Below are 15,054 nucleotides of genomic sequence, written 5' to 3'. Positions count from 1 at the left end.
GGAAATGTAGGGAAATTACCGCAATGGGATACAGATGGCAAAAAAAAAATCTGACCGGGGATATAACCCCCCCTTGCTATATCCAAAATAGAAATAAAGGTTTTGCCTATAGTTCTACTTTAATTTCAACAGCTTGAAGAGTGGGTATTCCAATAATTTCAGTTCTGTACCATTAGTCATCATATTCTTTATACTTAGTGACACTTGCTTGAACAACTCTTAATTGACCAATTATTGTGTTATGTATGTAGTTTTGAAGTCAACTGTTTCTTCACTTTTAAATACATTTTGGAGTACAAATATGTAATAATCAGACAGGGTCATTTGTATGATTGTGTTATAAATACTTTGCAAAGCACTTTGTAATAGTTTGTGGTATCAGAAATAAAGGCAATGTTGTTGGGAGAAGACTGTAGTTGTATTGTGTTCAAAATCTGTCAGGTTGGGTAGGTGATCCACCACACTTAACTATCTCTTGTGGGCCCCCGAGTCCCAGCCTGTCCCTAGCGAGAAGTATCTGTATGCGTTTCCTTCATCTCTTTCCATATGCATAAAGGTGATTGTTTTATGATGGTTTTGTCAGATCTGCACATCTGACTGCCTTGAAAAGTTGAGACAGACTATTTGTTGCAAAAGGTGCTGCCATAGATTATTAAGGGAAAAAAATGTTGACCCCCCCTGTAACAACCATCCCTCAGCATGGCCTAATTCTGGTAAGGATTCAGACCTCACACAGCCCTTGGATCACTGTAAAAGCCGAACTAAAGGGAGGATACTCACCTTTCCAATGCTCCATTGCCAGGGCTGGCATAGTTACATAGTTGGCGAAGTTGAAAAAAGACACAAGTCCATCAAGTTCAACCTGTGTGTGTGCTTTAATATCAGTATTAGATTGTATATCCCTGTATGTTATGGTTGTTTAGTTTTTTTTTAATTAACTATGCTCCCTGCTGAAACGACTACTTGTGAAAGAGAATTCCACATCCTTACCGCTCTCACAGTAAAGAACCCTCTACGCAGTTTAGGATTAAACCGCTTCTCTTCTAATTTTAGTGAATGCCCGCATGTCTTTTTAAATTCCCTTTCGCGGAAACGTTTTATGGGTGAGGTGCAAAGTGGTTATCTTTTTCCCGCAAATCCTTTATGAGAAATACACAGGTATGTATTTACATGTTGTACTAATAAGCTCTATTCCCAAGAATATACCGAAAGCAAATAAAATGCCAACGTTCAAAAAGGCAGCTGTCAAAATATACATAATTAGTAAGTTTCATCCCTCTGACTTGTCCATTTTCTTTAAAAGGTCCCCATGACACAAGGCGGTTTAGCAACGTTCCTGTCAACCATCACAGTCAACAATAAAAAATACAAAAAAGGCACAGCACCTTAGCTGTCAAGAAAAGGAACATGTCCAAGAGATCTTAAATAAAAATACAGCAGGAAACATAAAACAAATCAACATCTGGTTACATTGTAGTTTTCCAGCTCAGATTATCTTAAGTTTCTGTTTTGTTCATAATAAAATGTTCCAGTTACATTCTTTTTTCTTTCCTTTCTGATTTGGATGTCAAGCATATCTGTGCTACACATTTGCCTAGCAAACTGTTTTACAAGGTACTCTATGATTTTTACAGCCAGAGCTCTAGAAATAAGCACTTTTGGAATACACACTGGCAGTGGCAGAAAATAATGAATTCTATGTACCTGCAGCAGATGACAGCCTTACAGGAAAGTGCCAAGTCCAGGAAGCACTTACGGACTTCAAATGAGAGAGCGTACTTTAGGGTCTGTCCATCAATGATGAGAGCCAGGTCATTTTCCTTTCCAAGTAAATCTCCCAGGTTATTGCAGTGGTTTGTTAAAGTTTCTCTTGTTGCCTATAAAGAAATCCAGAAATGTCAATTTAATTACACAATTGATTTTGATAGAGCAAAAGTGAAATACCTGTTACTGGGCTGGTACATAAATATTAATTGAGAAAAGGGTACCAAGGCCAATTCAAAGACCACTGGAAGAATGTTCTGAGATGACCAGTGAATACCTAGAATTTTCCATGGGATTCCCTAGTGAGGCAATAGGAAGCTGGGGCAACACTTCAGAAGCTGCCTTATCATAGTGGAAATTATATTGAAACTACTTTCATTTTTACTCCCTAAAAATTATTATTACCTGCAAAAATCTGCAATATTTATACTGTGCATTTGACGGCTTATATGTTCATAACAAGGACTAATCATGCTTTCTGGGTTTTAGAACTGGCCTTGCAAGAAATAATACATCTACTTTTACAAGTTTCCAGATCTAAAATATGAACAGCGTTGTTCAGTGTGTGGGAAAACGTATGTTTTATACATAGGAGGTGGACTAGGACCTTGCAAAATTTCTTTAATATCAATAATAACCATCAAAAACATGTGTCGCACAAAACAATGTAAGCATTCAATTATTTTTCCTGACTTATAAGTACATCAGGATTTTAATCTCATGACAAGGAAAGAGATAACTATTCCTAAACATGGGTCGTCGTAGTTGGGGCTCACAAGGCTATGGCCCTCCTGACAATGGATGAATCAACTGCCATCCCTGTTATTATGCCACTGTCACTGTGGGGGTTATATATTTTATATATATTTTTTTTTTTCACACCAATATCAGTTGCCATTTTTGACATTTGATTCACATATATGTTGTGAAGGTGGAGCTTAGTGGGAAAGGACAGGGCTCTGTAACTATATGACATAATGTGGACCTGATTTTGTTTTTCCTATCTAGAAATGTTAATTGTGCCTTCGCAGTACCCCGAAAATGTACTTTTATCTTGAATTTCCCCTAAAACACAGGAGAATGCTTCCTGTGCCTAGAGCCTTATAACTGTATATCTGCAGCGTGCGATATCTAAGGCACCACTGTGTGTGACTGCTAGGAGGTTTGGAGTGAGATGTGGTGGTGTCACTACTGTGCTGCTCACTGTTCTCCTTGCTGGAAAGGAAGCTGTGCTGAGGACTACAGACAAGCATCTCCCGCTACCTTTCTGTTTCATCCATTTTGAGGATCTGTGCTACCTTAACCTCTCCTGCTGCTTCTCGTTTTGCCTTTCATCAGTCATGGGGGGAAACTCTGAAACGAGAAAGTAATCCTCTGCTTCTACCAGCATGACCATCTCCACACAGACACAGTGCTGAACAAAGTATGGTAAGTCAGTAATAGGGAAAATATCTACAGGGGGACCACAGGAAAGTTTCAGTCATTAGCTTCATTAGTAAGCTAAAGCTGTTGGTTTGGAGTGGTGCAGGGACACTGACATATATGAAGGGTTGCAGTGACATAGATGGTCCAAAAACTGATCACCTGTACATTGTAAGTCGCAGTTAGTATTCAAAGTCAAAAAGATATGACTTGAATGCAGATGGATAGACAGATAGACACATAAGAACTACACTGCTGTTTGTTGTTTTTGACTTGAGTGATTTTCTGCCATTTCCTGTTATAACAAGTCTAGACCATAATCATTCCTTCAACATTTCAGCCTTTAAAATCCACAATTCCGTCAGCCTGAGTGATAAAGTTTCACATTCACTTGCTTTCTTTTGATCACTTTAAAACGCTCAGTGCTAATTTTGTTCTCTGTGTTTTCCTTGCACTGGGGAAACTTCAAAATTTCCATGCTCTGTGTAAACAGTTTAATTTTGCCAAGCAGCCTATGTTACGCCACTGTAGCACACTGTTGTAAATCCATGTAAAAAGAGTATAATTTGTTGACAGGCAAAGTACTGGAATATCCTGGAGGAAAGATCCTGTGTGGTCCCAGCTGTGCAGTCAATTTTGGAAATCAAATCACCATATTTTAAAGATTTATCTAGTGTTCAGAGACCCCTTGTAAGATGTAAAAGTTCACTCGTGAAGCGCTTACACATTACTGATAGAAAAACTGCTAAAGGGACACTAAAATTAGATTATGCAAAATAAATTGTTCTTATGTCATCAGAAACCATGTGTGTGTGATTTTGGCTCCCTATAAGCAAGTTCCTAATGGCATATTTACAAAGCAGTGAATGTGACAATCAAAAAATATTCACAGTAGCTTAATTTTATTGGTGCAATACAGAATGATTAACCACCTGTGCATGTTTGGTGATGAATATCACATTCATTTTTTTCTTCTTGTTGGTGTTTATTAACCTCCCTGGCGGTATGATTCTTTCTGATTTTAGGTGCTGAAAGCGGTACAATTATTTTGCATGGAAATTTGGCGTTTTATATTGTAGGCCTGTAATTCTTAACAATAACACACTTAAATCTGTCCAAACAAGAGTCTAGTAGATATCCCGGGTATGATAAAGTTTGAAACACAAAAACATAAATTATAATATAATAAAAAAAAAATAATAATTAAAAAAAATAAAAATAAATAGTAATAAAATAAATTTCCCCACAATTCACTATCGCTCAATTCTGCAAGTGTTCTAATTTACTATCGCTGTTTTCTAGCTGGTCTAAAGCCATTTTTGACGTAAAGGGACACTTTTTGGTTGCTATGGACAATCTCCAGTTTCCAGGCAGAAAGAACAGTATATGCAATATAAAACTGCATGCAGGGCATGGGCCAGAGCACTGGGGACAAATGGGATGTGAAATGATTTCATGCAGTACTGTAACCTGTAAGATTACAGTACTGTATGTGTTATGCTTTTTACATTTTTTTTAATTTGCCGCCAGGCTCCGCCCCCGTGCGTCGCGACGCTCGCAGGGAACGGAGCCTGGCACAGAGAGGCTTCGGAGGAGGACGGAGCCCACGGACACTGCGGGGGACATCGCAGGATCCCAGGGACAAGGTAAGTAAGGAGGCACCAGGATCCTGCGATGCAATCCCGAGTGTGGCTCGGGGTTACCGCTAATGGTCCTGAATTTTAACCCCAAGCCACACTCGGGAATACCGCCAGGGAGGCTACAGTGGAAACTGGGCGAACAGGCAGGATTTTTATTGCAGAAGAGACATGCTTTGTCTCTTCTGCATTAAATTTACTCACCTACCTGTCCACCCCTGTACAGTGAGGTGCATATGCACAGCTCACTGTAGAAATGTGGCAATGTCGAAGCTGACTGCATGCACAGGAGTGATGTCACCCCCACTGGGCTATTGAAAGCAGCCGCCAATTGAGACCCAGAAGCTGGCTGCTCGAAGATGTCAGTGGCCAGAAGGGAGGTCTAGGATGCCAGATCACTGGATCCAAGTTGGGTATAGTCCTGCTTTAACAGCATTACTTCTACAGGGCATTCACATCATATGGCTAATGCATTCCTAACACATAAACAGGGCAAATATCCATGTGGCCTATCTGTTCAGTTCACATCAATGCACTTCAGTGGTGTATGCTGCAAAAAGTTGGAAATACACAACGATTTTTCATCGCAGCCATTTTGTCGCCCACAGCTATAAAAAATTAAAATATCATCTTTGGGTGGCCCCCATCTTGCTGGCCTACTTTGGGGGAGAATGGTAATAGCTGTTCAACACTCTATAAGCTGAAATATGCTTCCTGATCCCCACTCTTCCACCCATCCCATTGAAACTACAAGTGTGTATTTGTGGGGAGGACAGGACAAGATATACTGTAGAGGATTTTGAAGCTATGCTGTGTGGCTTCATTAGGTTGTACAGTCAAGATCTTGGAGATGAGCCATTTAAAGTAAGAAAGTTAAGCCATTCTTAAGAAAAAAAACAAAAATAAGGTTTGCTGCTGTGCTGCTGGAAAATCACCTTCTTTTTGCAGGGGTCACATTTTTGTTAACAATTCACTTAAAGTGATATACAATATCTATAATTTCTTTACAACATATACAAATATTGCTAGTGAAGCCTGAATAAATGACTATGCTCACAGCAAGAATTGAAATTGAACATTTAAATGTCCCTATAGGACGGAGAATTTGCATCGCTTAAAGCGGTGTTCCAGCCAAATTTTTTTTTTTTAAGTCAGCAGCTGCAAACACTGTAGCTGCTGACTTATAATAAGGACACTTACCTGTCCAGGGAGCCCACGATGTTGGCCCCCCGAGGCCGATCCTTCCATCGGATTGGGTGCAGGTGCCGCCATTCCAACTAAGGGAAACCGGCAGTGGAGCCTTGCGGCTTCACTGCCGGTTTCCGACTGAGCATGCGCGAGTCGCTCACCGCTTTGTGAATGGCCAGCTTGTCTTCTGGGACACACACATGTCCCAGAAGACAACGGGGGCTCGCCGCAGAAGAGGATATGACGTCCTCGGCCACGGCCCGGCTGGATCAGAACTACTCTTAGTACTATTCAAAAATGAGGGGTGGAGAGGTGGTCTTTCGTTTAAGACCACCTCTCAAAATTGGGTGGAACTCCGCTTTAATGCGTTCATGGGCATGCTGAATGATAACGACAGGGGCATTGTTTTACAACATTAGGCAAGTAGGACTGAAATACACTTCCTGGATTTGAGACTTCAAATTAGGGATGGTGATATTATCACTTCCACTTATTTCAAGGAAACGGTGATATTATCACTTTCACTTATTTCAAGGAAACAAACAGGAATGGCTTTATAAGAACTAACAGCTGTCATCATAGTGCTTGACTAAAGTCTGTCCCTAAGAGACAGTTTCTGAGGTTGAGGAGGAATCAAGATGACTTTTTACAGGAGGCCTCTATTCTCAAGCAAAGATTTTTGGAGAAGGATTATGAGGTTCATGAGCTAGGTGGTGCTTTGGAATATGCTATTGAGAAGAATAGGGATGATCTTTTGGTGCCCAGAGCAGGAGGTCCAGAAGATTCTTCAAATTTGCCCTTTTTATCAAATACTCCAATCAGCATTATGCTGTAAAGAACATTATGAGGAAGCATTGGAGTGTATTGCAGAATGATAGGGTTTTGGGACCACATCTCCCTGTTAACCCTCGCGTTGTCTATGGGGGCATTCCTCCCTTGAGACTGCAGATAGCGCCTAATATTATTGAACCCCCTAAAAAAGCCTTCCTTTTTTTAGGACATGGGTTTATTCTTTCCTTGCAGGAAGTGTCTTATTTGTAAGATCAATGCCCATGAATGTAGGTGGATTGGTTCCTTTTAATCAGTGGCGTCTCCAGCTTTCAAATTTAGGGGGGGCACATGGGGGGACAGGGAGAAAAGTAGGGGGGCAATTATAAAATGCATATATATATATATATATATATATATATATATCCTGGGGCCCTTTACTACGACCCCACAACGGGCCCTTTCACATGTTCTGCAGTGAGCTCCCTTCCTACTGTATTGGGGTCCCCCAGGGTGGCAGAAAACAAGAGATATATGTCACCAGCATATCAAGAAAATATAAGGATCCAAAGCAGTGGGAGAACTATCAGGGTTGCAAAGGTTGTCTTGCCTCCGGGCCCTGGTGTTCTGCCACTGTGGGGTTTCCCAGCCTCCTCTTGCTGTCCTGCCCCTGCTATTGACAGCTCTGGTCTGGCATCTCTTGGAATTTACAGGCTGGTCCTCCTGTCCTAAGGATGGGAGAAATCAGTCTGTTTTTTCAGTAACTGAAAGTCCTGGTGGAGTCCTTCCTGCAACTCGCTCTTCTCCCTGCCAATGAGGATGCAGGTGAAGGAGCAGATCAGGTGGCCGTGGTTGTGTGAACGCTCGCATTATGCAGTGTCAGCGAGCAGGGGAGGGGGGAGGAATCACCCGCAGGAGCTGACTGGGGACTCTCTCCCTCTTAGACATTGATTTTTTGTAAAAAAAAAAAAAAAAAAAATTTTTTTTTTTGGGGGGGGGGGGGGGGGGCACATGGTGGGGCACAGCATAATGTTGGGGGGGGGGGGGTCAGGGCCCCCTCTGGCCCCCCCTAGGGTCGCCATTGCTTTTAATCTACCTCTACCCATGAACATTTTTCCATTAACCCCCTTATTACATGAACATCCAAAAATGTTGTTTATATCAACTGTTGTCCGTGTGGCCTTCAGTATATTCAGTATATTGGTCATACTGTTCGAATGCTTCAGACAAGATTGAATGAACATGTAGCTAGGTAAAAGGTTAAAGAAAGGGATAGTTTATATCCTAAAGTTGGATAGTTTAGTTTTTCTTGATTTGTATACATTTTTAATAAATTCATGTAATAACTTTTGTGATCACAAGATGGCGCTGCTCCTCGGCACGCTCGCTTTTGAAATAGAAATATGTTGTCCATACATATAAACTCTAGTGTTTGTTAAAACATTTACTTCCTGATTAGGAGGTGCCACTGAGTAAAGTTTATATATATATATATATATATATGAAGGCCAGTATAGTGGACTGAAATTATGGGAGTAGCCCGGTGGGTATTTAAGCAGACCACCCACAGTGGTCTTTGTCGATTCCAGTGTGTGGTACCCACCCATTCCTCTTCTCAGGCACTTCTCTAAAACACTTTCTCTACAAACCATCCACTCACTTATCTTGGGTATGCCCCCTTCTCTTGGCATACCGTCCAGCAGACCAGGGCACACTGCAGGTCTACTTTATGTTGTTAGTCTTGTGGTGTGTTTATGTGATTCACATCTCTCCCGGTCATAGGGCTCAGCCCATCAATATAACTCTTTTTATATATCCATTTTGATTGACTTGCTTCTTAAAGTTAATGGCCTTCCTTAACTGTGAATGGTTCCGCTTCCGGTTCTTTGGAACACAATTATTATCCACTGTTTTACATAAGCTGTCCCCTATATCTCATATATATATATATATATATATATATATATATATATATATATATATATAGATATAGATATACACATATATCTATCTCTCTCTCTCTATATATATAGACCTAGCTTCCGTTTAGCCACACCCCTGATAATGTCACGTGATGACGAAACATGTAGGGAGGAGTTGGAACGTGTGACGCGATCACGTGCTGGGACGTAGTGGCCTTCTTGTGGGTTGGAAACGCGGGGTGTTTCTACATGCTCATTTTAACTATGGAAATGTAGGTTTTATTCCTGTATCTGCAATTATTTTTTTTTACTGGGATGTCTGCATGAGAAGTGTCTCTTTCTATTACTTTGAGAGTACTGTTGCTGTGGTGGGAACACCAAAGGATATCCTTGAGGTGGATTACTGGTGGAGTAATCCCTTGATTGACATGCATTGCCTATTGATCTCTGTTTATGAAGATTGTTAAGGTGGAGGCGCCAGGTAATACCCATAAAACTGATATCTGCTGAGATTGCTACTGAATAGCCTCCATTGCTTATTATTCCCTGCCTAAGGGTAAGAGTCAATGGGGTTGATTTACTAAAGGCAAAAAGACTGTGCACTTTGCAAAGTGCAGTTGCTCTAGAGCTTAGTAAATGAGGTAAGGCTTCACTTTGCAAAGAGTATCCAATCACGTGCAAGGAAATGAAAAAAAATGAATTTTTGCTTGAACATGATTGGATGATGGATGTCAGCAGAGCTTCTGCTCATTTACTAAGCTCTGGAGCTAGTGAACTGGCAGAGTGCAACTGCACTTTGCAAAGTGCACAGTCCTTTTGCCTTTAGTAAATCAACCCCAATGTGTTCGGGTGTTGGTGATGTCTAATGATGTCTAATGATCTATATCATTATGAACTCTATATAATTTCAGCGCTGCATCATTACCATAATATATTGTTCATGTTGTTCCAGCAATATTGTGCTAGCCGCTAATGTTAGATTTTCTATATATATACCTTAGCGCAATAGATTTGTGTTTTTTTCAAATGTCACCCTATCTATCCAAGCCACTCCATTAATCATCTCCACTTTAGACCAAAACTTTTCAAGTTTACAAAGTTCTAGAACTCAGAGCAAAATAGGAATAGTCTATTAATATGTGAGTGTTGACACTTCATTCATTTCTATGTACTGCAGCCCATTCATTTCTATGTATCACAGTACAGAAATACATGGACAGACACAGAGCTCTGGTACAATGCGGAAAAATGCATGTAGATTTCCACACTGCACTGCTCTGCTCATGTCACCCATATTCTAGTGTGAATAGTCCACATGCAAAACAGTTGTTTATTGTATGCCCTTGCGGAGACCAGAATTTTTCTAGTACAGAAATATGCATGTCTCCGCACAAGTGTAAATAAGCCCTCGCACATCCCTGGCAATATTATGTCCCAATCTCTGTCACTGTTATTTTTTTTCTGGGCAGCTTGGTCTACATGTAAATTTGAAGAAAAATATAAATAAAAAAACATTAAATAAAAAAAGAATTTGTGCACTGAAGACTATCATTACATGTATTAATAGCATACAGTTATCAGAAAATTATTATTATTATTATTATACAGGATTTATATAGCACCAACAGTTTGCACAGCGCTTTACAACATGGGGCAGACAGTACACTTACAATACAAATCAATACAGGAGGGATCAGAGGGCCCTGCTCGTTAGAGCTTACAATCTAGAAGGGAGGGTCAAGTGGAGACAAAATGTAATAACTGTGGGGGATGAGCTGATGGGGAAAAAAAAAAGTACAGTTGTTAGGTGTTGGTAGGATAGGCTTCTCTGAAGAGAAGGGTTTTCAGGGATCTTCTGAAAGCTAATAAAGTAGGAGATAAGCGGACAGATTGGGGTAAGGAGTTCCATAGGATTGGAGAGGCTTTGGAAAAGGCCTGGAGGCGAGCATGGGAGAAGGTGACAAGGGAGCTAGAGAGCAGGAGGTCTTGAGAGGAACAAAGAGAGCGAGTAGGTTGGTATTTAGAGACTAAGCAAGTGATGTAGCTGGGGGCGAAATTGTGGATGGTTTTGTACGTAGTTGTTAGAATTTTGAATTTAATTCCTTGGCCGAGCGGAAGCCAGTGGAGGGATTGACAGAGAGGAGTGGCAGACACAGAGCAATTGGTAAGGTGGATGAGTCTGGCAGCGGCATTCATAATGGATTGAAGAGGTGATAGACTATGTAGAGGTAAGCCAATGAGAAGGGAGTTGCAGTAGTCAAGGCGAGAGATGACCAGCGAGTGAATTAAGAGCTTTGTTGTGTCATTGGTTAGAAAGGGGCGTATTTTGGAGATGTTGTGGAGGTTGAGGCGGCAGGATTTGGACAGTGATTGGAAGTGTTGCTTGAAGGAGAGTTCAGAGTCTAGGACTACACCTAGAACCTTGGCATGTGGGGATGGGCTTATAGTTGTGCCATCGATTTTGACAGAGAGATCAGGGGAAGAGGCATGGGGGGGGGGGAATTAGAAGTTCGGTTTTGACTAGATTGAGTTTAAGGAAGTGGTGAGACATCCAGACTGATATATCTGAGAGTAAATTACTGATACGTGAGGAGACAGAGGGAGTGAGCTGAGGGGTAGAGAAATAGATTTGGGTGTCATCAGCGTAGAGGTGGTATTGGAAGCCATGGGAGGCTATCAGTTGACCCAGGGAGGCAGTGTAGATTGAAAATAGTAGAGGTCCAAGAACAGAACCCTGAGGGACCCCAACAGAGAAAGGAAGAGGAGAGGAGGAAGTAGAGTTATAAGAAACGCTAAAGGTGCGGTTGGATAATTAGGAAGAGAACCAGTGAAGTGTACAGTCACGGAGACCAAAGGCGTGTAGTTTTTTGAGGAGGAGGGGGTGGTCAACCGTATCAAAGGCAGCAGAGAGGTCCAGGAGTAGGAGTACAGAATAGTGTCGATTGGTTTTGGCCGTTAGTAGATCGTTTGTTAGTTTTAGGAGAGCAGTTTCTGTGGAGTGTTGAGGACGAAATCCAGACTGAAGGGGATCGAGAAGGCCATTATCAGCGAGGTGGACGCTCAGTCGGTTGTAGACCAGATGTTCGAGGAGTTTGGATAAGAAGGGGAGCAAGGAGGTGGGGCGTAGGTTGTTAAGATAGGATGGGTCCAGTGAGGGCTTTTTAAGTATGGGTCTGACAAGTGCATGTTTTAGAGAGTTAGGGAAGATGCCAGAAGAGAAGGAGAGATTGAAGATGTGGGTTAGAGAGTGTAGTATAGGGCCAGAGGGTGAACGTAGCATTTGTGAGGGAACAGGATCCAGAGGGCAGGTGGTAAGGTGGACATTAGCAAGTAGTTTAGCAACTTCGTCTGTAGTGGTGGGGTTGAAAGAGGGAAATAATGATTGTGCCTGTGGGCATGAAGTGTAAAGCGTGGAGGGTGTCGGCACAGTAGAGATCTCAGCGCGAATAGTATCAATCTTCTGTTTGAAGTGATTGGCGATCTCCTGTGCAGTGAGTGAGTTGGCGGGTGGAGGCGGTGGAGGACGAAGTAGAGAGTTGAAGGTGGAGAAGAGTTGACAGGGACAGGATGATAAGTTACTAATGAGAGTGGTAAAATAGGTCTGCTTGGCAGAGAGGAGGCTGGAGTTGTATTTTTGGAGGGCAGATTTATATTGGTAGAAATCTCTCTGGGACTTAGTCTTACGCCACAGGCGCTCCAGAGCACGACTACATTTTTTCAGACTTCTAGTATCATCTGTTTGCCAAAGTTGAAGGGGTCTGGGCTTGATTCTGTGTGTAGTGAGGGGGGCAAGTGAGTTCAGTGAGGCTAGAAGTGAAGCGTTGTACACAGAAGTGGCTAGCTTAGTGCAGGATAGGGGAGAGATTTTGTCGTAGAGGTTGTTGATGGCAGAGTAGAGAAGGGTTGAGATGACGTAGGTTTCTGCGGGTAACTTTAAGGTGGTTGGAGGGAGAGGAGGTGGAGGAGAGGGAGAGAGTGAAACTAATAAGGTGGTGATCAGAGAGAGGGGATGGATAGTTAGAGAGGTTGCATGGAGTGCAAAGGTGAGAGAACACGAGGTCAAGGATATTGCCTTCTGAGTGAGTTGGAGCATGTATCCACTGCTTCAGGTCAAAGGAGGATGTTAGGCTGAGAAGTTTGGAAGTGGAAGGAGTGTTAGTATTAATAGGGATGTTGAAGTCCCCGAGAATGATAGTGGGGATTTCAGAAGAAAGAAAGTAGGGTAGCCAGGCAGAGAAGTCTTCAAGAAAGGTTGATACTGGTCCAGGGGGCCTGTAGATCACAGCTATCCTTAGAGAAATTGGAGTGAAAAGGCGAATACAGTGTGCTTCGAAAGAGGAGAGTGACAGAGAGGGAGGTGGCTGAAGTGCCTGAAAGGTGCTATGTGGGGCTAGAAGGATTCTGACACCTCCTCCCTTACGTCCGCGGGATCCGGGGGAGTGAGTCCAGAGAAGACCACCATGGGATAGGGCAGCAGAAGATGCAGTGTCGGATTCGTGGAGCCAGGTTTTGGTAATGGCGAGTAGGTTAAATGAGTTGGCAATAAAGAGGTCATGGAGAGAGGTGAGCTTGTTGCAGACAGAGCGCGAGTTCCAAAGGGCACAAGAGAAAGGGAGTCTGGATTTGGGAAGAATAGAAATGGGAATTAAATTGTGTTGATTGTGGCGGGTGCAGGGTGATGGGTGCATGGGGTACAGTTAAATGATGGAGGCCCAGGGTTTGGGGATATATCTCCAGAGGTTAGGAGAAGCAAGAGGGTGAGGGAGGTAATATGGGAGTGGGATTTATATGAAGTGACATGCCCCAGGGTCTTGGAGATTTTTAGTGTATATGGATTTAGAATTAGCAGGAGTTGGTGGGTGCAGTAATAAGGACAGGACAGTAGTGAGGGTGATATATATATGCTGTGGGGGGGAGAAGAGGGGTGAAGGAGAGATAGTTTTAGGATGGAGGACAGAGTTGTCAAAAGCAGTGGTAGAGAAAGCATGTTCCAAGGAAAAAGAGCTAAAGGAGTAAACAAGTTCACCTGATGTCTGTGTGCTCTTTTTCAAAGTGTTCAAAGAATTTGTGCACTGAAGACTATCATTACATGTATTAATAGCATACAGTTATCAGAAAATGATATTGTCTCTAATAGTATGCTTTAGGCCCCATTCATACCTGCATACAGAAAAGTGCGTTTCTATGCATGTTCCTGGAACATGCGAAAAATGTGCTACCAATGCGCATCATATATACGGTGCCATTTGGCAACCCAAACATGCAGTCGCGAGTTTTTTCATGCAACAAATGTGTGGTAAAAAAAAAGGTGTGAGGCTCACCACCCGAAAAAGGTACAAGATCTTCTTTGGAGCTTTTGTCACGCGTAGGGCAGCCTATTCAAGTGAATGGGCTCTGCCCTATGCTATCGCACAACAAACTTGCAAAAGAAATAAACTTGGGGCCTAAAAGTATGTCTAAACCTCAAATTTTTCTTTTTAGTTTTGAACAGGAATGGATTAAAACACCAGTCAGTTTTGTTATTATTAGTTTTGTTTTTTTGTCTTTGTCCCATTGGAGAGATTTCCCTTAACTTCTTGAGACACAACAGGAAGTATGAGGGAATATTTACACAAGAAGGGGAGTTCTCTTTTTAGACAGATATCACAAGAACAGGTATCCCCATTCAAAGATTTCCCATCACCACTAGACATGTGCAATTCGTTTCGTAACAAATTTCGACATATTCGTTAATTCGGAAACATCTGTATTAACGAAAACCCGTTTAACAAATTTTTCCGAATATTCGTAAATTTGAAAATTCAAAATAATAACTAAGTAATAATCTATAGGTATTGAATTTTCCTTTCAAATTTGGCTGTTAGTGAATGTAATGAATACGAATTCGTCCAAGGTTACAAATCATCCGAAATAATGAATGCCGTATCTAAACGAATGGAATGTTACAAATTATTAATAATAATAATAATAAAAACCTGTTTATTATTAATATTTATTATTAATTCATTCCGTTCCATTTGTTTAGATGCAGCATTTGCTATTTTTTGGATAATTTGTAACTTCGAATAAATTTGTATTCGTTACGTTCAGTAACAGCCAAATTTGAAAGGAAATTCCAATATCTATAATTTAATAGATAGTTATTAGTTAGTTATTGTTTAGAATTTTTGCATTTTCGTTCATTTGAATTTTCGGACTTTCTTTCGGATTTTCGAGTTTACGAATTCATGAATTGCGATCATAACGAATGACCCCAAAAACGAAAAAAACAAATAACGAATGAAACGAAAAAACACATTTTTTGGCAGTGCACATGCCTACTCACCACCTGTTCCAGCAACAACTGTAAAATT

The 15,054-nt window shown here is 41.4% G+C and overlaps 1 protein-coding gene across 2 annotated transcripts in view; it reads right to left on the bottom strand.

Annotated features, from left to right (window-relative positions):
* Positions 1–15,054, bottom strand: part of ATP8A2 (ATPase phospholipid transporting 8A2) — a 1,045,467-nt gene that overhangs the window by 571,228 nt on the left and 459,185 nt on the right. For both annotated transcript variants that reach the window (XM_073613412.1, XM_073613413.1), the window contains exon 25: positions 1,705–1,877. In XM_073613412.1, coding sequence (XP_073469513.1) covers positions 1,705–1,877 — 173 coding nt within the window. The remainder of the gene's footprint in view (positions 1–1,704; positions 1,878–15,054) is intronic.

This window comes from Aquarana catesbeiana, linkage group LG02, assembly GCF_042186555.1.
Source record: "Aquarana catesbeiana isolate 2022-GZ linkage group LG02, ASM4218655v1, whole genome shotgun sequence".
Taxonomy (NCBI): Eukaryota; Metazoa; Chordata; class Amphibia; order Anura; family Ranidae; genus Aquarana; species Aquarana catesbeiana.
The sequence above is the reverse complement of the archived record's forward strand: the minus strand, read 5'-3'. Positions and strand labels throughout refer to the sequence as shown.